The sequence below is a fragment of the Elgaria multicarinata genome, chromosome 3 (genome assembly GCF_023053635.1).
Source record: "Elgaria multicarinata webbii isolate HBS135686 ecotype San Diego chromosome 3, rElgMul1.1.pri, whole genome shotgun sequence".
Taxonomy (NCBI): Eukaryota; Metazoa; Chordata; class Lepidosauria; order Squamata; family Anguidae; genus Elgaria; species Elgaria multicarinata.
Genome location: NC_086173.1, coordinates 169,643,390 through 169,669,475, shown reverse-complemented (window position 1 = coordinate 169,669,475; position 26,086 = coordinate 169,643,390). Strand labels below are relative to the sequence as shown.

Here is a 26,086-nt window from a genome sequence, read left to right as displayed (position 1 = left end):
CATTAAGATGTTATGTAGAACAGATTTGTCTTAAATGTGTGCTGTAAAATCAGACATGTGACCAAGGCTATGTTCAGGTGGGCACGCCCCCTTGGTACTGGACACGCCCCCTTGGGGGCGACCATGTTGTCCTCCTTTTTAGTTTCCAAAATATGGTCACCCTAACTACCCTTTTCCATTTAGAAACACCCTCTCGGATTTCTACCTGGATTATTTTTTCTTTAACTAGACTTCGCTGAGTTCTACACCTCGGATTCTTAGAGGAGTCTCTTTCAACCTTCCTCTGGGTCTGCAATGTCCTGTTCTTTAGATCTCTGCCTGGGATAGAGAGAAATACCTTCCTTTGAATTCCACGCCATCCCTGCTCTCTTTCCTTCCTTGTCTGCAAAAGTTTAGACTATATTGTTATGTGTTTGAAAGCTTTTAACATTGCATTGAACTAGTTTGGATTGGTGGATGTTTAGGATCATAGAATCATAGAACAGCAGAGTTGGAAGGGGCCTAAAAGGCCATCGAGTCCAACCCCCTGCTCAATGCAGGAATCCACCCTAAAGAGTTAAATCCACCCTAAAGAGTTAAATTTCACTTCAACTGCTGCTAGTTGGGCCTAGTACTCTTTTCACATTGTTTTCTAACAGGCCTTAACAGGAGTTAGACTGTAGTGTATTTTGCACAGTGGACACATGCATCAGTGGATGCATGTGTCCACTGTGGACACTACCATCTGTCAGGGATGCTTTAGGGTGGATTCCTGCATTGAGCAGGGGGTTGGACTCTATGGCCTTGTAGGCCTCTTCCAACTCTGCTGTTCTATAATTCTATGATTTCTTTGTTATCATTGCATGTTTCACATTTTGCTTCTTTTGCATTTACTTTCTCCACAAACCATTCATATCTTAAGGCTTCCTTTGTGTCATGTTTTCTTTGTTTAACTATTTGAAAAAGTATTCTTGGTTGTGGCACCCTGCTTATGGGTTTCTTTTCCCCAGGCAGGCTTGCCTAGTGACTGAGAGCCAGTGTGGTGTAATGGCTAAGGCGCTGGACTGGGAGTTGGGAGATCCGAGTTCTAGTCCCCACTCAGCCGTGGAAACCCACTGGGTGACTTTGTTTTCTTGCTTAAATTTTAAAATAAACTTTCACATATTTTGATCTTTTAATAGCCTTAAGGCAGCTCGGGTTACACCCTCTCTCCCACTGGGGCAGAATCAGAACCTCATTTTCCACCAGGAGCCTGATTCCTGTGGGACCGGGGTTGTGGAGACCCATCGGAGACAGGTCCTGGGTATTAAGCTGGCCACAGCTGTATCTGATTCATGCAGCTCCTCCATTTTAATTCCTCCAGGACAGTCCTTGCCTGAAGAGAGAAATTGGCAGCCAAGGAAGGAGACCTTTTGAGCCCTGGTGGCAGCGGAGATGGAGGAAAGAGTAAAGATGGAAGAGCAAAACTTTGCTGCCCCTGAAGCAGGAAACATCTCCTGCAACATCAAGGAAGAAAACAGTGCAGAGCTCTTTGAAATAAGAGCACTGGAGAACCAGCCTGGGAACAACACCAGCTCATGTGTAGAGCACCAGCACTTCAGTGGGTTCTGCTGCCAGGAGGAAAACGGCCCCCGATTGGTTTGCAGCCGACTCCACCACCTTTGCCACCAGTGGCTGAAGCCAGAAAGGAACACGAAAGCTGAGATGCTGGATCTGGTGGTCCTGGAGCAGTTCCTGGCTGTCCTGCCCCCGGAGATGGAGAGCTGGGTCAGAGAATGTGGACCGGAAACCAGTTCACAGGCAGTGGCCCTGGCAGAAGGTTTCCTCCTGAGCCAGGCGGACGACAAAGAGCAGGTGAGAGCATTTCATCCCAGTGACTAACAGGGACTATGTCCTTAATACTTACCTCAACTTGTGTTTGCAGGTCCTCTAAGGAAGAGATGCCCCAATTTTCAATGGTTCAACCCCCAGGAATAGTTGTTTTTAATATGTAGAGCAGGCCCTCCTCGGAAGATAGTGAAACTAATAGTGCACAGTTAAAATGTGCAATTCCCTACCACAAGTCGTAGTGATGGCCACCAATTTATACAGTTTAGGACAAGGGTTAGACAAATTCCTGGGGGGAGTTTCAAAGTGCTGGCACTAACAGTCAAAGCCTGAAATGGTTTGGGGCCAGGTTATTTGAAGGAATGCCTCCTTCCATATGTACCTGCCTGGACCTTAAGATCATCCGCAGGGGCCCTTCTCCGTGAGCCTTTGCCAAAGGAAATGAGGCAGGTGGCTACTAGGAGGAGGGCTTTCTCCGCTGTGGCACCCGGCTGTGGAATGAACTCCCCAGAGAGGTCCGCCTGGCGCCTACACCTTTCATCGCCAGCTGAAGACCTTTTTATTCTCTCAGTATTTTAACAACTCGTTTTAACTTACACTTAAATTTTTACTGTTTTAATTCTGTATTTTAATCTTATATCAACTTCTGCTGCGTGGTTTTATCCTGGTTGTGCTTTTTATACTGTATTTTGTATTTGTGTTTTTAGATTGTTGGTTGTTTTATTACGTTCTTCATGGTTTTAATTTTTGTGAACCACCCAGAGAGCTTCGGCTATAAATCAAATGTAAATCAAATGTAATAAATAAATCAAATGTAATAAATCAAATCAAATCAATCAATCAATCAATGGCTATATCCTACCTCCAGTATCAGAGCCAGTATGTCTATGTACACCAATTGCTGGAGAACATGGGCTGGAGGGTGCTGTGACACTCATGTCCTGCTTGTGAGTTCGTGGTCAACAGCTGATGGGCCACTGTGGGGAGAGAATGCTGAACTAGATGGACCCTTGTTCTGATCCAGAACGGATCTTCTTAGGTTCTTATGATCACAGGAGAAGTGAATGGGTTTGAGAAGTCCTGGGGAAGGAGGGGATCCTTCTTCAACCAGTCGCAGAGTCTCCCCAACAGGACAAAAATGGCATTTGTAGACACCAAACTGCTGTGTTTACAGCAGAAGATGCTGGATATCAGGGAATGTCTGGGAGCTTCTATCTTTCCCTCCTGGTTGGTTTTAGGAGGGTGTTCAAGTGCTATTAGGTTGAGCTATTAGCCCCAAAGAAGACATCCTAATATGCCCCCCCCCCATAAAGACACAACTTAGGGTGCTCTGTGGCTTGGAGGGTAGATCACCTTTAGAAGGGTCCCTGAAATACAAACGCTGCCCTTGGCCTTGACCTGACCCGTTTCTTTCCTTCTCTAATCTCTCTTCTTTGCTTGGGATCCTCCCTCCTGTTCCAGGTGCAGCGGATGTTGGCCAGAGCACCCACAGATTTCCCAGAGGCAGAGAAGGCTCCATTAGGCACCACACAGAGGCCACTGGATGGGTGGATCTTGCAGGAGGGTGACGGAGGACCCTCCTCACTGGGTAAAGATTGGTGGGACAAATTTCCCAATGGTCTCCCTCCCTCAATTACGCCTGAGGTACATGAACTGCCTTAATGTTCTCCTTGAATCTGATTTGCCAGGGGGGGGGGGAGAAAGACTCTTTTTCTCTAGATACTCAAAAAGGAAATGTTTAGTAATGTGGACAAACATAGATTTTAGTAAAACAATGAAAATGGAAAAGCTTAAGAATGATAACTTCCCTTCCCACCTTCTTTGCCTTCCTCACAGAGAGCGGAAAAACTTGCAGAGAGAGTGAACTGATCCTGGGGGATCCTTCTAAGCCTCCTTTGCTTTGCGGTGGAGCGGAAGCAGTTTCTGCACAGCCTGGGCAGGTAGGGGAGTCCTGGGGTCCTCCGTCCCCTGCACATCTCTTTGGTCCTGGAAGAACCTGCCCCTTTAGCCTTTGCTCCACTCCAAGATGGCTGCTAGGAAGGCCTTGAATGTCACTCACGAAGCTCTGAACCTGCAGAAAAACCTCCAACTATCTCACCTCTACTGTCTTCATGGATTGCAACATTATGTGTAAGGAGAACATGATCTCTTCTTCTTTCAGGGTCCGGTGACCTTTGAGGAGGTGGCCGTGCATTTCTCGGAGGAGGAGTGGGCTCTGCTGGATCCAGGCCAGAGGACTCTACACAAGGAAGTCATGGAGGAGAATCGTGGGATCCTGGCATCTCTAGGTAAGGAATGGGATTCCTCTGGGTAAGGCTCCCTCTTTGCCTTCTTGACAGATCCTGGAAGGTGGAATTTCAGCTCATCTTTCTTTGTGTCGGTGCATAATACAAATGTCATTGAGGACAGTGGTGCCTGGGCCTTGTTCCTGGGATACTCTAGTCCAGAGAAAGTGCACCAGGTGATGTACGTTAAAAGTATAGATAAAGCACCTACATCCTCTCCAACCTTTACCTGTTGGTCTTCTTAGAGCCACTATGAAATTTGGATGTTATTTTGACTTTGGAGACAGCCAGATGTCCCCTCAGTTGGGGCTTTCCATCTCGGAGAAGTGGCCAAGACCTCTGCTCTTGGCATCTGATCTGCAATTGCCTTTTTATTATGAATTCAGAGCAAGGTGTAAAAGCAGCAATTATGATCCAGTGGCAGAATATCATGTCTTCCTTATATCTTCCATAAGAGGAATTTTCTGGTGGTCTTTCTAATTTTAAAAGGTATTGAACTCATGCTACTTGGAAGTGTAGGTTTCTGCAATGCCTTGCAACAGTACTCCTTAAATTCCCCACTATAGTAGGTGTGAAGAAGATCCAGAGATAGACATCCAGAATGATTGACTTCACTCAGACTCACAAACACAATGGAACTGTTAAAACTTTAAAACATGTATTAAAACAATTCAAGGAAGTTAAAGTCAAACAGACACACGGACCTTTTATTCAGCAAAGCAAATTAAAAGAACGTACTCCAAGTCTAGCAGGGTTTTGGAGAACAAGACAAACACAGGCCACAGCTAGACTTAAGGTTTATCCTGGGATCATCCAGGGTTCGCCCCCGCCTGAGCACTGGATCCCCTGTGTGTCACCTAGATGAACAGGTTTGACCCCTGGACGATCCAGGGATAAACCTTAGGTCTAGCTATGGCCACAGACTCTGTGAAGGAGCTCTTCTCCACAGAGGGACTCCCAGGGTAGGGTGACCATATGAAAAGGAGGACAGGGCTCCTGTATCTTTAACAGTTGTATTGAAAAGAGAATTTCAGCAGGTGTCATTTGTAAATTTATTTATTTATTTATTACACCAATATACCACCCCCATAGCCAGAGCTCTCTAGGAGGTTTACAGAAATTCTAAAATTGAGATAAAAACAAGTATACAAAATTTAAAATTTTAAAACACAGAACATACACACATAAAGCATTAAAAACCGTTAAACTGAACATGTGGGTGATTAAGATGTGCTGCCATATGCCTGGGCAAAGAGGAAAGTCTTAACCTGGCAGCAGAAAGATAGCAGCATTGGCGCCAGGCGAGCCTCATCAGGGAGATCATTCCATAGACTGTGGGCCACCACCGAAAAGGCCCTGTCCCTCGTTGCCACACTCCGAGCCTCTCTCGGAGTAGGCACCCAGAGGAGGACCTTAGATGTTGAACGTAGTGACTGGGTATATTCACATCGGGAGAGGCGTTCCATCAGGTATTGTGGTCCCAAGCCGTGTAAGGCTTTATAGGTCAAAACCAGCACCTTGAATTGGGCTCGGAAACATACAGGCAGCCAGTGCAAGCGGACCAGAGCAGGTGTTATATGGTCGAACCTTCTGGTTCTCAAAATCAATCTGGCCGCTGCATTTTGCACGAGCTGCAGCTTCCGAACCATCTTCAAAGGCAGCCCTACGTAGAGTGCATTGCAGTATTCTAACTTGGAGGTTACCAGAGCATGGACAACTGAAGCCAGGTTATCCCTGTCCAGATAGGGGCGTAGCTGGGCCACCAACCGGAGTTTGTAGAAGGCACTCGGTGCCACAGAGGTCACCTGAGCCGCAAGTGACAATGATGGATCTAAAAGAATCCCCAAGCTACGAACCTGTCCCTTCAGGGTGAGTGCAATCCCATCCAGAACCGGTTGAACACTCCCCATCCTTTCAGTCCTATATATGGAAAACCTGGTGAAATTCCCTCTTCATCACAGCAGTTAAAGCTGCAGGTGCCCTGCCTTCTTTTAAATCTGGCCACAGTATAGCTGCACTATAGCTCCTGCAGCTTTAACTGTTGTGATGAAGAGGAAATTTCACCAGGTGTGACATGCATACAAATAATACCTGCTGAATTTCCCTTCTCTATGCAACAGGAGCCCTGTCCTCCTTTTCATATGGTCATCTTTCCCAGGCAAGATGAAACCTCACCTGAAGGAAGGAAGACCATTTCCCCCCTCTGCGCTCAACCTTAAATGCTCAATTTGACATCATGAATTCCTCCTATTGATGTCTTCTAAACTAAACACATTGGAACGCCTCATAATTTAGTCCATCCTCTCCTGAAAACCTCCTCCCCTTTCTGACATATTTGTTTATGACAATGGAAGGTCAAGTTCCCTGTTCTTGTGTTTAACCTGTCTGGGTTACTTTTCTGTTCTAGGTAAAACCTCACCTGTCCTTCACAGTTGCAACTCACAACTTAACCGACATCAAAGAAGTCATTCAGGTGAAAAGCGCTATGAATGCCTAGTGTGCGGAAAGAGATTTACTCGCAGCACACACCTTAAGCAACATCAAAGAATTCACACAGGGGAGAAGCCCTATGAATGCCTAGAGTGCAGAAAGAACTTTGCTCACAGCGCACACCTTAAGGAACATCAAAGAATCCACACAGGGGAGAAGCCCTATAAATGCTTAGAGTGCGGAAAGAGCTTTACTCGCAGCACTTACCATAGGAATCATCAAAGAACTCACACAGGGGAGAAGCCCTATAAATGCTTAGAATGTGGAAAGAGCTATAGTCAGAGCCAGTACTTTAGGTTTCATCAAAGCACTCACACAGGGGAGAAGCGCTATGAATGCCTAGAGTGCGGAAAAAGCTTTGCTCACAGCACAGACCTTAAAAAACATCAAAGAACTCACACAGGGGAGAAGCCCTATGAATGCCTAGAGTGCAGAAAGAGCTTTGCTCACAGGGCAAGCTTTAAAGAACATCAAAGAAATCATACAGGGGAGAAGCCCTATAAATGCCCAGAGTGTGGAAAGAGCTTCAGTCAGAGTGCCCACCTTAGGCGACATCAAAGCACTCACACAGGGGAGAAGCCCTATGAATGCTCAGAGTGTGGAAAGAGCTTTGCTCAGAGCACACACCTTAAGCGACATCAAAGAATTCACACAAAGGGGATGCCATAAAAGTGCTCAGAATTTGGGAAGTGATTCAATCACAGATTGCACCTTCCGTCTTGTCAAACGTTTCATTCAGTTGAGAAGTGCTATGAATGCTTTGTATGTGGAAAGCGCTTTCATCGGAGCACACACTGTAACAAAGAGTTCACTCAGGAGTAAAGTTTTTTCAGTGCTCTGAGTGTGGAGTCCAGGATGTACTCGTGATTTTGTTTTTGCTCCAAGTTGTGACATGGGCAGTCTGAAGATTAGGAGTGTGTTGTCCAAGTAACCCCATTGTCACGGTCAGATCGTTTTCTAGTGAGATTTGAACTCATGGAGTTACTTCTCTCCTACAGGGGTTGAGGACCCATTTAGACTGATGGAATCCAACGGATTTCTGAATTCTCTTGGGTATTTTCCAGTGGAGACAGCCGGTGATCCAGCTGAGGCCCTAGCCTCTCTGTGGAACAGTGAGATGTGGAGGGTCATTGACATGAATGCCCCTGAGTGCCCTCTCCAGCCCTGTAGAGCCCACTCCGCTCCTTGGCATACTGGGGAGCTGCGGTCAATGAAATAGGCTGGACGTCAGCTAGAGCGCAAATGGCATAACCAAGCAAAGCTGACCGAGGATGCTCTAGAACACAAAATTGTGCCTATTGATTGTCAGTGTGGGTAGCAAAGAAGGCTTAGTTTGCTCCCTCTGCTGCGTCCTTGAGCAGCCGTCCAACGCAACTCTTCTGGGTGGTCCATGGGGTGTTTTCACCCTCCCCACAAATGGAGCCCTGGCATTGGGAAAGACCCACTGTGACCTTTATGCATTTTACTTTGAGGAGAAAATTGCTTGTCTCCACAGCAAGCTTGATGCTGTTGTTAGCGCAGCTCCAGTTGAAGGGTCTGATGCCCCCATCTGCCCAATCTTGTGGGATCAGTTCCAGTATTTGCGGCCTGCGAATGTAGACAAGGTGATTGCAGCAATGCAGCCAACCACTTCCCCTCTTGATCCCTGTCCCTCCTGGCTACTAATAGGTAGCCGAGGGGGTGTGACTGGGTGGGTCCAGGGAGTGATAAATGCTTCCCTTTGTGCAGAGGTGGTCCCTGCTGTCCTTAAGGAGGCCATGGTGTGACCACTCCTGAAGAAGCCCACTCTGGACTCAGTGGTAGTAGACAACTACCGCCCACTCACAAACACCCCCTTCCTAGGGAAAGTACTTGTGGTGGAGCAACTGCAAGCACTCTTGAAGGATACTGATTATCTGAACCCATTCCAGTCTGGGTTTCGATCTAGTTATGGGACTGAATCAGCCTTGGTCACTCTGATGGAGGACCTTTATCGAGAGAAGTGTAAACGTGCTAATTCTACTCCATCTCTCATCAGGTTTTGATCCCATCAACCATGGTATCCTCTGGGATCTACCCTGTGGTATGGGTATAGGAGGCACTGTGCTTACAGTGGTTGTGGTCCTACATATGGGGCTGATTTCAGAGAGTTAAGATTGGGTGACTATTCCTCGGCCCCTTGGCAGTTGAGCTATGGGGTTCTACATGGTACCATCTTGTTCCCAACTTTGTTCAACATCTATAAAAAAGCTGCTGGGAGTGGTCATTGGGGATTTGGAGCCAAATTCCTTCAATATGCTAATAACATGCAGCTCTAGCTCCCTGTGACAACGGAGTCAGGTGAGGCTGCACAGGTCTTGCACCAGTGCCTAGACTCAGTAATGGACTGGATGAAGGCCAATACACTGAAACTGAAACCTGGCAAGATGGAAGCCCTGTGGGTGAGTGTTTCCAGACTCCTGGAGAGAGGCTCATGGCCTGTTCTGGATGGCGTTGCACTCCGTATGAAAGATCAGGTTCTTAGTTTGGGGGTACTCTTAGAATCATCTGTGTCATTGGAGGCTTGAGTGGCCACGGCATCTCAGAGTGCCTTTTTCCAGCTTCCCCTGGTTCACCAGCTACGGCCTCTCCTGGACAGGGATCGCTTGGCCACGGTGGGACAAGCGTTCAGTCACCTCCAGGCTGGATTACTGCAATGCGCTCTATGTGGGGCTGCCCTTGAAGCTGTTCCGGAGGCTGGAGCTAGTGCAGAAGGCAGCAGCTCGGCTGTTGTCTGGAGCTGCTCCTTTGCAGCCTGCGACTCCTTTGCTGAGGGAACTGCACTGGCTGCCTATTTGCTATCGGGCCAGGATTAAGGTTCTAGTCCTCGTGTTCAAAGCCCTAAACAACATTGTATTCCTTCCGGTTTCTTCTGAAGACTTTGTTTGTTTGTTTGTTTGTTTAGGGAATTTTTATCCCACACCTCAGCCAAAAAGGCTCCCGGGGAGGCTTACAATAAATCAGTAAAGAAGACAATCCCTGCCCTCAGGCTTAAATTCTACAAAATAGACATGACACACGAGGAAAAGGGGATGGGGAGGGAAGAGGGGGAAAAGAAATTAAGGAGACTGTTTAGCAGGACTGATAGGAAGGCCCTGCTTCCCCTTCTCAACTCACAATGGAGGGGCAGTTCAAAAGCTCCTTCTTCTTCACCACAGGGTCAAGATGACCATTAGCCCTGTGTGTGTGTGGGGGGGGGTCCACTGTGTGGGGGTCCAACTGAGTGCTAGGCTGAAAACAACAGAATGAAATTTAATAGGGATAAATGCCAAGTTCTACATTTAGGAAATAGAAACCAAATGCACAGTTACAAGATGGGGGATACTTGGCTCAGCGATACTACAAACAAGAAGGATCTTGGAATTGTTGTAGATCCCAAGCTGAATATGAGCCAACAGTGCGATATGGCTGCAAGAAAGGCCAATGCTATTTTGGGCTGCATTAATAGAAGTATAGCTTCCAGATCATGGGAGGTCCTGGTTCCTCTCTATTCGGCCCTGGTTAGGCCTCATCTTGAGTATTGTGTCCAGTTCTGGGCTCCACACTTCAAGAAGGATGCAGACAAGCTGGAGGGAGTTCAGAGGAGGGCAACCAGGATGATCACGGGTCTGGAAACAAAGCCCTATGAAGAGACTGAAAGAACTGGGCATGTTTAGCCTGGAGAAGAGAAGATTGAGGGGAGACATGAGAGCACTCTTCAAATACTTAAAAGGTTGTCACACAGAGGAGGGCCAGGATCTCTTCTCGATCCTCCTGGAGTGCAGGACACGGAATAACGGGCTCAAGTTAAAGGAAGCCAGATTCCGGCTGGACATCAGGAAAAACTTCCTGTTAGAGCAGTACGACAACGGAGCCAGTTACGTTGCTATCTTCCATCCCTCGTCCATTATAGTTACAAACCAGTTGTTTGTAACTATAATGGGAGTTTATTAACTCAAGTAAATGCGTGTTCAAGCTTAATGGTTTCCTCAGTTCAAATGTGTATGGTTACAAGGTCCAAAGCATGTTGGTTTCAGTCACTTCCAAAGTTCCACTAATAGTCTTACAATCATCTACTTGCGAATTGCGTGCAAAGGACTCCGACGTTTTCCAGTTTATAATCTGCTTTGACTGTGAAGTACTCCCGTGCATCCTGCTTTAATTGTGCTATAAAGCCAAAAGACTTTTTGGACTCCTTTAAGAACGAATCTTTTGTTGTTCTCCGAGCGGCCACTGGGGTGCAGGAGGAGGATTTGATATGTTTAAAGTATAAATTAAACAAATGCTTACATCTGCGTTTTAAAGATAAAGATATCAAAATTGGCACAGTAATAGATAATAAGGAGTGCTTTAAGCATACCAAATTTGAATTGGATTGGGTCATCCGTTGATTTTTTTCCTGGTATGCAAAGGATCTTAGGAGCGCTGCCACCTGGGGTATGATTTAGCTAACAACAAGGACGACAGCTTTACGCTGTAGGGCAGTGGTTCCCAAACTTTTTCAGGTAACTACCCCCCCTTGGTTCCACAAACTGCTTTTAAAACTCAGCTAAAAACTTTTCTTTTCCCTATAGCCTTCAAATATTGAGTTTGTTCTGACTCTATACTGTTAGCTTCTCCCTACCCGGTGCCTGTTTACACTTCCCTGTGCCTGTTTGCATTCTCCTTCCCTCTTTACTGTTTACTACAACTTATTAGATTGTAAGCCTATGCGGCAGGGTCTTGCTATTTACTGTGTTATCTGTACAGCACCATGTACATTGATGGTGCTATATAAATAAATAATAATAATAATAATAATAATAATAATAAGTGCCCCGTACCCTACACTATAAAAATCATTATTCAGAATAGTGGTTTTCAACGACCCACTAAGGAAGATAATAACAATAAAAATCAAAACTAACAATTAATTGAATATTTATTCAAAATCCAAAGCACCCACCACAGGCTTACCGAGGGAGGGAGGGAAAAGAGTGAACGCCTCTGTTTTGCAGCCGGCATGGCGGGGCACACCAAGCAGGCTATGTCTCTTCATTAGGGTTTTGGTGCTTTTGAAACATTTCAGTTCACAATTAAAAGGACTCTTCTTAAACGGTATTAATACATGTGTGGATTCATCCCCTATATGGCTTGGGACCAAACTACCTTCTCCCATAAAAATGTCACTGGGTTTTAAGACCTTCTGGAGAGGCGCTTCTTGGAAAACACCACCTCAAGCGCCCCGCCGCCGCCCCTTTGCCTCTTAGCGCCCCACTGCCACCCCCAAGCCTCTTAACACCCCCCTATGCAATCCCACCGCCCCCAAGGGGGCAGTACCGCCCACTTTGGGAACCACTGCTGTAGGGGATAATTCGAGGGAAACAGGTACATGGGATGAAGCCTACAATCTCTCCCTGACCCTTCTCCCTCTCACACACTCACTTAACTATAGATGCATACATTTCTCCAGCAGCTCCCACTTTTACTCAGCCAATCTGCACTCCCCCCTCAACCATCCAATCAGCACTCAGGCATTCAAACCCCCCCCTCCCTACAACTTCTAAGTACCTTGAAGCCTACTTATTTCCTGAACCTTGTACATAATGTAAACAATAACTTTGTATATACCTTTACTACACTTATAACACACAAGGCAGCTGGATATCACAATGTCCCCCTTTAGGATGGATTCCGGCATTGAGCAGGGGGGTGGGGTTGGACTCGATGGCCTTGTAGGCCCCTTCCAACTCTGCTATTCTATGATTCTATTACCGGTCCTGAATCTCCCACCAATAACCTTCAAGGTCCCTGCATAATAGAGCTCCGGCTATTGGGCGGTATAGAAATGTAATAAATAAATAAATACCCTCAGCACTTCCACGGGAAACGACAGCAAACATCCACACAGATCTTCAAGCATGCTAGTGATTGGAGGGAGACTCATTGCACTTAATGGGAGTTACTTCTGAGTAGACCTGCCTGGGATTGAATGGAAAATCAAAGCGCAGCAATGATCAAAGGAAGAATAAAAGAACACAGACACAAACATTATTATTATTATTATTATTATTATTATTATTTATTACTTTTATATACCACCCCATAGGCGAAGATCTCTGGGCAGTTTACAAGCATGCAAGCAAGTGCTTAATCGTGGGATCATTGTGCCGGGAAGGAGAGGAAATATCCTCAGCAGCGTCTCTCTCTCTCCCCCTTCCAAGGCTCCAGACAGTTTTTCAAAGGCTACAATCCTCTCTACACGCCGACCTAGGAGTAAGACCATTGCACTCAATGGAGCTTACTCCTGAGAAGACACTGATTCCTCTCGGAGGAGCCTCTGCAGCTCTTTGGCTCTCCCGGGTTGACTGAGTTGCTGAGTTCCCATAAGGTGACCATATTAAAAGGAGGACAGGGCTCCTGTATCTTTAACAGTTGTATTGAAAAGGGAATTTCAGCAGGTGTCATTTGTATATATGGGGAACCTGGGGAAATTTCCTCTTCATCACCACAGTTAAAGCTGCAGGTGCCCTGCCCTCTTTTAAATCTAGTCACTCTAGGATAGCTCCTGCACCTTTAACTGTGGTGATGAAGGGGGAATTTCACCGGTTCTCCATATATACAAATGACACCTGCTGAAATTCCCTTTTCTATGCAACTGTTAAAGATACAGGAGCTCTGTCCTCCTTTTCATATGGTCGCCCTAAGTTCCCACGACAGGCTAATCAACGGGGGGGGGGGGGGCTGGAGGGGGGTAATAGGAACAGCCTGGGAAACAACCCTGGATTAGCGTGTCGTCCGAACTCAGCCAATCTAAGGGTTAAAGAGAGTGAGTGTGCTGGGTCCTAGAGAGGCCAGGGAAGAGCCACGGCTGGATGAGGCCCCTCCCTTCTTGCCCCACACTTCTGCTTCCCCGCCCCCATGACAAAGCAGCCTGGGGTGTTTGCATCGTGACCCCCAACTGCAGCCTCTCTTCCCTTGCAGAGGAGCACGTGAGTGCAGAATGCAAGGGGGGGTCCCGGGAGGGAAAGAGCCCCCCAGGGCAGGAGCAGAGAAGGGAGGGAGCCAAGGGCAGGGAGGCAGGTTTGGGGCAGGGGGTGGGAGGGAAGAGAGAGACCCCCCCCTGTTCCCCCGAGGGGGGGTCCCCTCCAGGAGACCCCCACCTTGCACCACCTTTCCTCCCCATAATTAGGGAATCCGAGAAGGGGAGGCTGGAGAAAGGAGTGGGGGTGGGGAACTGGGAGGGTCAGAATGCTTTCCTATGGCCATTCGGAAGGACACCTAATACTATATCCATGTGCGAGGGCGCATGGCCAGTCCGATGGAGCATGCATCAAGCAGATAAGCTTAGGGTGCTAGTGTGAACCCCCATGAGTAGTTTGGGGGCTCCCGTGTGGGGCTGCCTGTCTCTGCCCAATGCTTTCCTACGGCCATTCGGAAGGACACCTAATACTATATCCCTGTGCGAGGGGAGCATGGCCAGTCCGATGGAGCATGCATCAAGCAGATAAGCTTAGGGTGCTAATGTGAACCCCCATGAGCAGTTTGGGGGCTCCCGCTCTTTCCTGTGGGGCTGCATGTGACGGCCCAATGCTCGCACTAGAACTCCTGGGATGGGAGGGGGACAGCACCGGCGTTACCTGCAAGCAGTTTGGGGGTCTCCCCGTGTCTCCGTTATCCAAAACTGGCATTTCAATGGTCATTCAGTCTCTTTTTCCATATGTCTCAAGCCTTCAAAATCAACCTGGGGTGTTTGTATAAGGACATACTGAAACAAATGACAGTACTTGCCCATAGGGAAAATATACTCGCTCACAGGGATACCATGAGTGGCCGTAGAAGCCAAAAACTATAGGGAGTGAGAAAGACTTCCCACCCAATATGTTGTTCACTAATATGGAACCAAGTGTCTACCTGAGAACTATAAAGAAAGAAAAAGGCCAATTAGAAGGCAAGAAAGTTTAGGGGAGTCATTGAATCAGAAAGAGTTTAAACCTTAAGAGAAGGACGGACCTTCGATTCAGCTCTCTTTCTGTCATTCTGGTTTGCAGACCTCCAAGCTGGGCTAGCCTGTTTTTGCTGGTTTTGGAGCCTTTTGGGCACAGTTTGCATGTTTCTCTTCTTTTTGAGAGAAAAAGGAAATTCCTAGTTTGACCATGTCTCTTCTTCTGCCCTCGCTTCTGAACTAGCTTTGGGGATGAGATGCTTAGGCCTTGAGCTGCTTGATTCAGGTTTCTCCAGCGATTTATTTTACTCACTGGTGGAGCTGAGACTTCACTACGCTTTTTCCATTTTAAAACACCCTCCCTACTTTCTATCTGTATTCATTATTCCTAACTAGGCTTTACTGCGTTCTACACATTGGGTTCTAAGAGGCGTCTCATTCAACTTACCTCTGGGTCTGCAACATCCTGTTTTTTAGATCCCTGCCTGGGATGGGGAGAAAGACCTTCCTTTTAATTCCACGCCGTCCCCGCTCTCTTTCCTTCCTTGTCTGCAAAAGTTTAGACTATAATGTTATGTAGTTGAAAGCTTTTAATGTTGCATTGAACTAGTTTGGACTGTTGGAAGTTTACCCAAATAACAATTTAACTGCTGCTAGTTGGGCTTAGTATGCTTTTCACATTGTTTTCTAACAGGCCTTAGCAGGAGTTAAACTGTAGTGTATTTTGCACAGTGCACACCTGTGTTTCTTTGTAAACATTGCATGTTTCTCATTTCAGTGTTACACGTGATGTCCTTTTGCATTTACTTTCTTTATAAACCATTCATCTCTTAAGGCTTTCTATGTGGCATGTTTCATTTGTTTGACAAGTTGAAAAAAGTATTCACTGTTTTCTTGTTTAAGTTTTAAAATAAACTTTCACACGTATTGAGCTTTTAATACACTTAACACAGCTCTGGTTACACTTTCTCCCCCACTGGGGCAGAATCAGAACCTCATTTTCTGAGGTAGTGGAGACCCATTGGTGACAGGTCCTGGGTATTAAGTTGGCCACAGCTGTATGTGATTCCTGCAACTCTTCGTTTTAATTCCTGCAGGACAGTCCTTGCCTGAAGAGAGAAATTGGGAGCAGAGGAAGGAGACCTTTTTGAGTCCTGGTGGGAATGGAGATGGAGAAGAGAGTGAAGGTGGAAGAGCAAAGCTTTGCTGGCCCTGAGGCAGGAAACATCCAGGAAGGGAGCAGTGCAGAGCCCTGGGAAGGAAGAGTGCAGGAGGACCAGCCTGGGAGCAACACCTGCTCAGACACGGAGCGCCAGGGCTTCAGGGACTTCTGCTACCAGGAGACTGAAGGGCCCCGAGAGGTTTGCAGCCGACTCCACCACCTTTGCCGCCAGTGGCTGAAGCCAGAAAGGAACACGAAAACTCAGATGCTGGACCTGGTGGTCCTGGAGCAGTTCCTGGCTGTCCTGCCCCTGGAGGTGGAGAGTTGGGTCAGAGAGTGTGGAGCAGAGACCAGTTCCCAGGCGGTGGCCCTGGCAGAAGGCTTCCTCTTGAGTCAGGCAGAGGGCAAAGAGCAGGTGAGAAATTCATCCTGATAACTAAAGGGACTGTGTTCTTAGTACTTACTTCAACTTGTTTTTGCATGTCCTCTAAGGAAGTGATGCCCCAATTTCCAATGACCCCACCCCTTCAGAGGATAGTTAAATTAACAGTGCACAGGTAAAAATGGGGGTTAGAACAAATTCCTGGAGGAGAGGGCTATGAATGGCTACTAGTCCAGATGGCTATATCCAACCTCCAGTATCAGAACCAGTATGTCTATGTACACCAGTTTCTGGAGAACATGGGCAGCAGAGTTCTGTTTTAGTCATGTCCTGCTTGTGAGTTTGTGGTCAACAGCTGATCGGACGTTTTGGGAAGTGAATGCTGGACTAGATGGACCCTTGTTCTGATCCAGAACGGCTCTTCTTAGGTCTAGTGATCACAGGAGAACTGAATGGGTTTGTGAAGATCTGGGGAAGGAGGGGATCCTTCTTCAGCCAGTGGCAGAGTCCTCCCAACAGGACAGTAATAGTATTTGTAGACACCAAACTGCTGTGCTTACAGTGGAAGATGCTGGATATCAGGGAATGTCTGGGAGGTTCTGTCTTTCCTCCTGGGTGGTTTTTGGAGGGTGTTCAAGTGCTTTGCTTATGCCAGGGTTGACCTCTTAGCCCCAAAGAACACATCCTTATGCATTCCCCTGATAAAGACACAGATGAGTATGTACTCTGTGGTTTGGACAATAGATCAACTTTAGAATGAGACCTGGTAAAGCGATTGGGAAACGCTGCCCTTGGCCTTGCCCTGAGCTGTTTCTTTCCTTCTCTAATCCCTCTTCTCTGCTTGGGATCCTCTCTCCAGGGGATGTTGGCCAGAGCACCCACAGATTTCCCTGAGGCAGAGAAGGCTCCACCGGGCATCACACAGAGGCCGCTGGACGGGTGGATCTTGCAGGAGGGTGACGGAGGACCCTCCTCACTGGGTAAGTATTAGTGGACGTGTTTCCCCATGGTCTCCCTCCGTCAGTTACGCCTGAAGTGCATGAGCTGCTTTAATGTTCTCCTTAAGCCTGATTTTATGGGTGGAAAGAGACTATTTCTCTAGATACCCCAAAAAGAAATGTTATTTAATTATGTGGACATTGATTCCAGTAAAACAATTAAAATGGAAATGCTTAAGAACAATGACTTACTTCCCCTCCTTCTTCGCTTTCCTTACAGGGAGCGGAAAAATCTGCAAAGAAAGTGAACTCTTAATGGGGGATCCTTCTAGGCCTCCTTCGCTTGGTGGTGGAGTAGAAACAGTTTCTGTGCAGCCTGGGCAGGTAGGGGAGTCCTGGGGGCCTCTGTCCCCTACACATCTCTTTGGTCCTCCAAGAACCTACCCCTTTAGCCTTTGTTTCTCTCCAAGATGGCTGCTAGGAAGGCCTTGAATGTCACTGATGAAGACACTCGTCTTCATGGATTGCAACGTTATGTGTAAGGAGAACCTCAATTCTTCTTCTGCTTTCAGGGTCTGGTGACCTTTGAGGAGGTGTCTGTGCGTTTCTCAGAGGAGGAGTGGGTTCTGCTGGACCCAGGCCAAAGGACTCTGCACAAGGAAGTCATGGAGGAGAATCGTGGGATCCTGGTCTCTCTGGGTAAGGAATGGGATTCCTCTGAGAAAGGCTCCCTCTTTGCCTTCATGACAGGTCCTGGAAGGTGGAATTGCAGCTCTTCTTTCTTTGTGTCAGAGCATAATTCAAATTTCACTGAGGACAGCAGTGCCTGGGCCACATTCCTGGGATACTCTAGTCCAGATTTAGAAAAGAGTGTTCAACTTTTATTGTACTAGCCAAAGGCCATGACAAATACATCAAAAGAAAATATTGATACATATATACAGTAATATAAATATTTCAAACAGTAGAAAATTATACAGATAACTTCGAATTTGCCATAACTAAAACTCAGCTTTCACTCAGCAGTGTGAATCTCCAGGGCAGTTTATGGCAATTTTGTCTAGTTCTCTCTGCCTAATCTTTTTTGCTACTGGAGCAAACAAAGCCATTTTACGTGTCACATAACTGCTGGTATCACTCAGAAGAAAAAGAACCATTTCTGCAAGGGCTTTCCTATATCCATGTGTTAACAAGGGTTTCAGGAATCTCTCTCTTGGATCCACGTACAGAGGGTAAATTAACATGTAGTGAACAACGTCTTCCACTTGATGTTGGGCACAGATGCAGAGTCTGCATTCAAATGGCACCTTGGGATAGCGTCCATCCAGAACTGCAGTTGGCATCACTTGGAATCTCAGTTCAATAAAAGCATTTCTTAGGGAAAGAAGCCTCAGTTTGGACCCATAGCTGGCTCTGTTCCATGTTCCGTTTTCAAGAAAGGGAACCACTGGGAGAATTTAGAGTTTTTAATTAGTTGCAGATCCCTCCTGAATCTATCCAAAATAGCCAATCCCTTGGTTGCTTCTTCTCCATATCGAGGACAGGCTTCAGCTCAGGAAAGTAATAGCTATGCAGGAGCTTTTATTTATTTATTATTTATTGCATTTTTATACCGCCCAATAGCCGAAGCTCCCTGGGCGGTTCACAAAAACTAAAACCAAAGTATACAACAAAGTATAAAAACATGATATAAAATACACGTTAAAAAGTGATTAAAAACATACCACACATGATTAAAACATCTTTAAAACATCCTTAAAACATTCTAAAATTTCACTGGATATGCCTGCCATGTTATTGGATGGCCTGGAGTATGGCCGTCGAATAACAATTTTTGTTCATTCCCAGGTAACACGTAGCTGCAAGACGTTCATTTGGCAAGGTGGCAATTCATTTAAAATACCTCAACTGAACACACTCTATTCTTGTCCTAATGGATGGCCATCCAGACTCTGTATGCAAAAAAGCTTCAGGAGTTCTGGGTGGGAGAGAAAGGAGTTTTCGGAGAAACTTGTTCTGCACAATCTCCAGGGCATTCATGATGATGTTGTCTCAGCTAATCAGAGATCTCCTAAGGCAGCCAAACAGGGATCTTTCAATGTCCACCATTTTTTCCTTTTCCTGGGAATACTTTCTGCTTTCGCCCTCAGAATTTCAGCTTTCGGGATCTCCCAACCCTGTTGAACTCTGCTTTCCTTCCTAATTTCTATCTATGGGATCTGCCTCAAACTTCCTCTGAATTCGATCCGGCTTCCTTTCTCGGAATCATGGGTTTCCCCTACAGGTCGATTATACCTTCCTTTCATATAACAATTCTGACCTTCCCCTATCAATGGATACATTCCTATCATGAGTCTTATCCGTTATCTGTTCCTCTTCCACCTCCTGTGCGTCTCTTTGCTGTTGCAGTTCCATTGTATTTTCGGATTTCAAGGTGATCCTGTTTTTCCCCATGATCCGTGGGTTGTTATATGGACATTGGAGGCCACGGGTCTTATACTTACCCTTTTCCCCTGCTCTCTTTACATAGAAATTTCTGGGCTCTGCATTCAACTGTCTTTCCTTTTCCTTTGACCCTTGTGTTCTCGTCCCCAATACGTGGCTCCATAGGAAATCCTGGACTTTGGATATCCCTTCCTCAGAAGTCATAGAATCATAGAATTGTGGAGTTGGAAGGGATCACAAGGATCATCTAGTCTGACCCTCTGCAATGTGCAGGAAAACCCATTAAACCCCCCATGAGAGGAAGCTGTCCAAACTCTTCTTAAAAACCTCCAGAGTTGGAGAACCCACAACCTCTGAAGTCAATTTCAAGCCCTCTCGATCAGGTCTGCGAAGCTCAACCATGAAACCAAACATTTTCCGTGGTGTGATGATCAAGTCCTGTAACCTCCACAAGGCAGGAGGATCACATGGGATGATCAGGCCCTGGAGGCTAATGAATCCAGAGGGTTCCCTGCACTTGCTGGGGGAGTTTCCCGCAGTGTCCTTTTCGGGCCTTGGGCTCTATGATTGCTCCAAAATCCACTTCCACAAATTGAAAACCTTTGCCTCCTTCACATTTTTCTTAGGAGCTGAAGGCAATGAAACAATTGCTTTGACGGGTAAAATACAAGGAGGAAAACACTCCAAAGACCTGACAAAACACTGATAAAAGCTAATTGATGTACTTATTCTGTGGCGGTGATGGCTGCCAACCAATCTTACTTTGCTGTCATAATTGCATCTGCATAATGTTGAAGACATTACAGATATTATCTGAAAGGTCTCCATGGAGGAGAGGAGAGTAAGGCATATTCAGAAGACAGCTGTGGACAGCTTGCTTTTCATTTTAAGATATAACTAGACATTGAAAATAACCATTAGTGTTGAATTCCCACTTTCTAGTTCCCAGTGAATAATCAGCTAGGACAAAATGGCAGATTTTAAGTGCCTTTTAGTTTTACAGTATTTTATGTTGTTCATTTGTTGTTTGAGCTACTTTGTAAGAGTTATGACATATCATCAATGAAAGTGCTATACGTCACTCTAGTTCTCAATTCTTTTGAACATCAGGGGATATTTAATGTGTTTGGAAGGTTCTTTTTTTCCTTTTTCTTTTTTCCCCTTTTTTTCCTTAAAAATTCTATACCCCATAATACACATAATATAAAGTAAACAATTTAATAAACATATGTTCTAACTTAATTCCCTTTTACATAATCATAATTAACTTAAGTGTGCTCCCTCCAACCACGGGATCTTATTCATATTTCCAAAATCTCATTACTTCTTTGGGAGGTGTTTTCCCTCTCCCCTTTAATAGTACAAATTCTAAAAACTGTTTCCATATTCCTTTAAAATCATTCATTTTTATCATTCCTCTTCTAACTTTTATGTTACATGTTAATTTATCATTAATAGCAATATCCCATATTTCTTTATACCAATCTTCTATATAATAATCCCCTTGAACCTTCCAGTTCCTAGATGTCATTAGTCTTGCTGCTGTCAACAAATTCGTTATTAATTCTTTTGTCTCTTGATTGCATTTCAATTCTCTATACACTGATAACAATGCCAATATAGGTGTGTCTTCAATCTCCATTCCTAAAATTTGTTTTATCTCTTTAAACACCATTTTCCATAATTTTTGCACAAATTCACATTCCCACCACATATGTAAATACGTTCCTTTCTCTTGACAACCTCTCCAACATGTTGCTGAATTAATCTTATTTATTTTATTTTATTTCACAGGGGTTAGGTACCACCTCCAGACAAGCTTGTAATAATTTTCTTTTATCCTCACAGACATATTTCTCAACACTCGTTTCCATATCCCTTTCCAACTCTGTTGCCCTATTTGTTCCTTCAAGTCAGTTTCCCATACCATCTTACCTACACTTTCCGTCTCTCCCTTTTCCACTAATATTCTATATATTTTGCTCGTTAAACCTTTTATTAGTTTGTTTTCTCTTTTCTCATTTTCTTTTTTTAGAATCAGCTCCTCAAACTTCGTAATTCCTCTACACTCTCCATTATCATTTAACCATTTCTTCGTCCACTGTTCTAATTAAATATAATTTAACCACGATATGCTTCCCTCTTTTAATCTCTCCTTTATTTCTTCCCTAGTTCTCATTCTTTCTAGCCAATCTTTTAACTTCATTACCATTCCTTCTTTTAAACTTTTTCCCAACTCTTTTTTTAAATTTCCCAGAAAGTTCCTCATCATTATCACTGGTCATATTGGGGAAATACTCGGAAGTAAGTCCTTTTTATATAATCGCCATATTTCCCAGTGATTTTTTAAAAGGGGGTTCTCTATTTCTTCCCCCCATTTCTTTGCATAATCTCTAAAAATATATATTTTCTAATTTCCAACCTATATCCTCTCCCTTTCTATCCTCCAACCAACTTAAATCTCCTAGTCCTAGCATACTTTCTACTACATGTCTCAACCTATTAGCTACATGATATAACTTTAGGTTTGGGAGCCCTAGCCCTCCTTTTTTCTGCATTACATACCAACCTTTTTTGTTAAGTCTCGCCTTTCTATCTCCATTGAAAAAGTTATTTACTATAATTTTCCAGCTTTTTAATTCTTTTTCTGATATTCTTATTGGCATCATTCTAAATAAAAAAATTACTTTTGGTAAAATCCTCATTTTTATAAGGGCTATTCTTGTGTTTGGAAGGTTCTGCCTCTCCTACCAAATATTTTTTTTATCCTGGTAATCAAATCAGCAAACATTTGGTTTGTTCCCTGATTTCAGGAAGATTTCTTTTTTTATATTCTTTCAGGTGAGTGCAGGCAGAGCAAGGAAAATGGCGTAGACCACAGAATGGAAACTGAAGAGAAGTGGGGAATCAAATCCATTCCTTTTGAAGGATCAGACGTCCAAGAAACTCCAATACTAGAAGTACCAAGTAAAAGGGACATTCCCAATAGGAAGACACAGAGGAAAAGCTCTCAGGATATAGAGACTCAGAAGACATGCCTTAGCAAATATCAAAGGTTTCAATGCTTAGAGTGTGAAAAACCATTCAGTTGCAACTCACTACTTAAGTTGCATACAAGAATTCACACAGGGGAGAAGCCCTATAAATGTTTTGAATGTGGGAAAGATTTCACCTTTAGCTTAAGCCTTAAGCAGCATGAAAGAATTCACACTAGGGAGAAGCCCTATAAATGTGTAGAGTGTGGAAAGAGCTTTGCTCGCATGACACATCTTAAGCAACATCAAAGAATTCACACTGGGGAGAAGCCCTATAAATGCTTAGAGTGCGGAAAGAGCTTTGCTCACATGACACACCTTAAGCAACATCAAAGAATTCACACAGGGGAGAAGCCCTATAAATGTTTAGAGTGCGGAAAGGGCTTCATTCAGAGCAGCCACCTGAATATACATCAAAGAACTCACACAGGGGAGAAGCCGTTTGAGTGCTCGGAGTGTGGAAAGGCCTTCAGTCAGAGCGGACACCTTAATCAACATCAAAGAAATCATACAGGGGTAAAGCCCTATAAATGCCTAGAGTGCGGAAAGGGCTTTGTTAGGAGTGGAGATCTAAAGCAACATCAAAGAATTCACACAGGGGAGAAGCCCTATAAATGCTTAGAGTGCAGAAAGAGCTTTGCTCGCATGACACATCTTAAGCAACATCAAAGAATTCATACAGGGGAGAAGCCCTATAAATGCTTTGAGTGCAGAAAGAGTTTTGCTCACAGCACAAGCCTTAGGCAACATCAAAGCAATCACACGGGAGAGAATCCCTATAAATGCTTAGAGTGCGGAAAGAGCTTCATTCAGACCAGTCTTCTTCAGCGACATCAAAGAATTCACACAAAGAAGTGTGTGAATGCATAAAAGTGTTCACTGTTTGGAGCACAATTCCATCTCGAGGTTGCACTTTGCCTCACATCAAATGATCCATTTAGGTGAGGAGCGCTATGAATGTTTTGTTTGTAGAAAGCACTTTCATTGGAATACATACTGTAACTTGCATCGAAGAATTGATACAGGAGACAAGGCCTTTCCTCGTGAGATTTGAACTCACTGCATTTCTTTCCTGCTGTAGGCATGGGGAACCATTCGGGTGGTGGTTTTTGTTTTTTGGTGGTGACCCCCCGACAGTGGAACGATCTTCCCTATGAGGCTCGCCTGGCTCCAACATTGTTATCTTTCAGGCACCAGGTCAAGACTTTCATCTCCTCCCAGGCATTTAACGGCATTGAACGCTAAGTTTGTTTTTTAATGGACCCCAGAGAGGTTGTTTTAAATGGATGCTGCTGTTTTTATACTGTTGTTTTTATGTCTCTGATGGCTTTTAAATTTTGTATATTTTTAATGTTTACTGTTTTTAGCTTTTGTGAACAGCCCAGAGAGCTTCAGCTGTGGGGCGGTATGTAAATCTAATTAAATAAATAAATCTCCCAACTCCCAGCCCATCACTCTAGCCACTGCACCACACTGTTGTTATTCAGCTCCACTTGAGGGGTCTGATGCCCCCATGTTACCTGTTTTGTGGGATCAGATCCAGTTATTGCGGCCTGATGCTTGCAGCAATGGGGCCCACCCCTTGCCCTCTCGATCTCTGTCCCTCCTGGCTGAGAGGACCTGGGGAAAGAAGAGGCCCATCGTTCAGAAGAGAAGGGGGTGTCGGCCGCTTCTGCCACCCCAACTAGCAACTCTGCCTTGGACTTCTGCCCGCTGGACTGCTGCTCCCCACAGGACCACCCCTGCTACGTCTTGAGCCAGCCATTGGGAAAGGGAGATATAAGGTGGCTGACTGAGGCGGAGCGTACGCCGCGAAGGGCAAGGGCCCTACCCTCTTTTCAGGTAACCTCTGTGTGTGTGTTTGTGTGTGTGAGAGAGAGACACAGACAGACAGAGAGAATGTGTTGTGTGTATGAGCTATCGTAGGGTGAGAGTGTAGCATAGCTGGGTGGCTGAGATCCAACCATCCCTCAGGTGGGGGAACAGGCAAGGGGGGAGAGTGGCCATAGCCTGGGTGGCAGCCTCAGGTGAGGGTGTCATAGTAGCCTGTTTTCATTTGAATTTCCACCTCCTTCCTGGCTTATCATCCCTGCCTGACTTTACTGGCTTTGTGTGTGAATCTTATTTTGTTGTTGTGAGTATGGGCTTAATTGTGTTATTACAGTTAAGCATTAGACATGTTGCTTCTTTTAAAATCAATTTTAAAGTGTTTTATTCCGCTTTCATTTCGTCTTGTACACCTCTCTGAAACTTTCAATGGGGAGCAGTAGGTAAATATTGTAAATAAATAAATAAAATAAAAATGATAGACTCCACAATGGGCTGGATGAGGGCCAATAAACTGAATCCTGGCAAGACAGGAGCCCTGTGGGAGAGTGGTTCCCAAACCCGGGAGGGAGGCTCATTGGCTGTTCTGGATGGGGTTGCCCTCCCTGTGAAAGATCAGGTTCGTAGTTTTGGGGGTGCTCTTAGACCCATCTGTGTCACTGGACGCCCAAGTTCCCACAGTGGCTCAGAGCGCCTTTTCCCAGCTTTCTCTGGTTCACCAGTTACGGCCTCTCCTGGACATGGATCGCTTGGCCATGGTGGGACAGGCATTAGAAACCTCCAGGCTGGATTACTGCAACGCGCTGTATGTGGGGCTGCCCTTGAAGCTGCTCCGGAAGTTGGAGCGAGTGCAGAATGCAGCCACTCGGCTGTTGTCTGGAGCTGCCCCTTTCCAGCATGTAATTCCTCTGCTGAGGGAACTGCACTGGCTGCCTATTCACTACTGGGCTGGGATTACGGCTCTAGGCCTCGTGTTCAAAGCCCTAAACCACACTGTTATACTTTCGGTTTCTTCTGAAGATATTGTTGTTCCAGACAGCTTTTCCTAAATGACCGTCCCTGATTTTTATCAGAACTCTGCTATGTTAAATATGATTTTAAATACATTTTTATTCTCTTTTTATTGTTCTGTTTGTTCACTACTTTGAAAACTGGGATTGAGAGCAGTATATAAACGTTGTATTTAAATGAATGAATAAAGGATTTCAGGGATAGCCCACAACTTAAGCAACATCCAACAATTCACTCAGGTAAGAAGCCCAGTAAACGCTCAGAGTGCGGAAAGCGACGCTCAGCTTCACATTTTCACCAGCAAACAAGGCGCTACTCAAAAAGCCACAGCGAGTGGAAGAAGCCACAGTTCGGCCTTCTGGATAGTTTAGTAGCCATACAGATGACGTCGGTTCCAAAAACACGTATTTCTATTTCAAACTTTGCCAGTTTGGATCACAAAACAGCCTCTCAATATTGCCAGAAAGGACAGGTTGCTTACTTGTAACTGTGGTACCTGGAGTGGTACCTGGGAGGAACTTCGCTTTTGGCAGCAAAGAAATTTGTAAGGAACGAGTCCCCTGCCCTCTCACTACACGTGTCTCTGGGTGTTGCCAGCTATTGCCTCAGTTGGAAATGCTTTTACGATGTGTTAGGATGTTTTAATAATGTATACTTTTTTTTTGAGCAGGGGGTTGGACTTGATGGCCTTTTAGGCCCCTTCCAACTCTACTATTCTATGATTCTATCCTCAGCAGCGTCTCTCTCTTTCTCTCACCCCCTTCCAAGGCTCCAGGCAGTTTTT

General features: G+C 45.3%; 4 protein-coding genes across 4 annotated transcripts in view; 3 read left to right on the top strand and 1 right to left on the bottom strand.

The window, feature by feature from the left end:
• LOC134396430 (zinc finger protein 239-like) overlaps nt 1–23,904 on the top strand; it is a 193,426-nt gene extending 169,522 nt beyond the window's left edge. The window contains exons 2-3 of the mRNA XM_063122932.1: nt 17,557–17,683; nt 22,271–23,904. Of these exons, the coding sequence (XP_062979002.1) occupies nt 17,650–17,683; nt 22,271–23,334 (1,098 nt within the window). The 5' untranslated portion in view covers nt 17,557–17,649 and the 3' untranslated portion in view covers nt 23,335–23,904. The remainder of the gene's footprint in view (nt 1–17,556; nt 17,684–22,270) is intronic.
• The window catches only part of LOC134396268 (uncharacterized), an 853,762-nt gene that overhangs the window by 293,235 nt on the left and 534,441 nt on the right, over nt 1–26,086 (bottom strand). The gene's annotated exons all lie outside the window — the stretch shown is intronic.
• The window catches only part of LOC134396301 (zinc finger protein 420-like), a 207,773-nt gene that overhangs the window by 169,532 nt on the left and 12,155 nt on the right, over nt 1–26,086 (top strand). The window lies entirely within an intron of this gene.
• LOC134396993 (zinc finger protein 883-like) lies at nt 3,918–23,904 on the top strand. Its single transcript, XM_063123606.1, has 3 exons — nt 3,918–3,936; nt 6,499–7,292; nt 23,378–23,904. Exons 1-2 carry the CDS (start codon nt 3,918–3,920, stop codon nt 7,248–7,250), a joined length of 771 nt encoding a protein of 256 aa, XP_062979676.1. The 3' UTR covers nt 7,251–7,292; nt 23,378–23,904.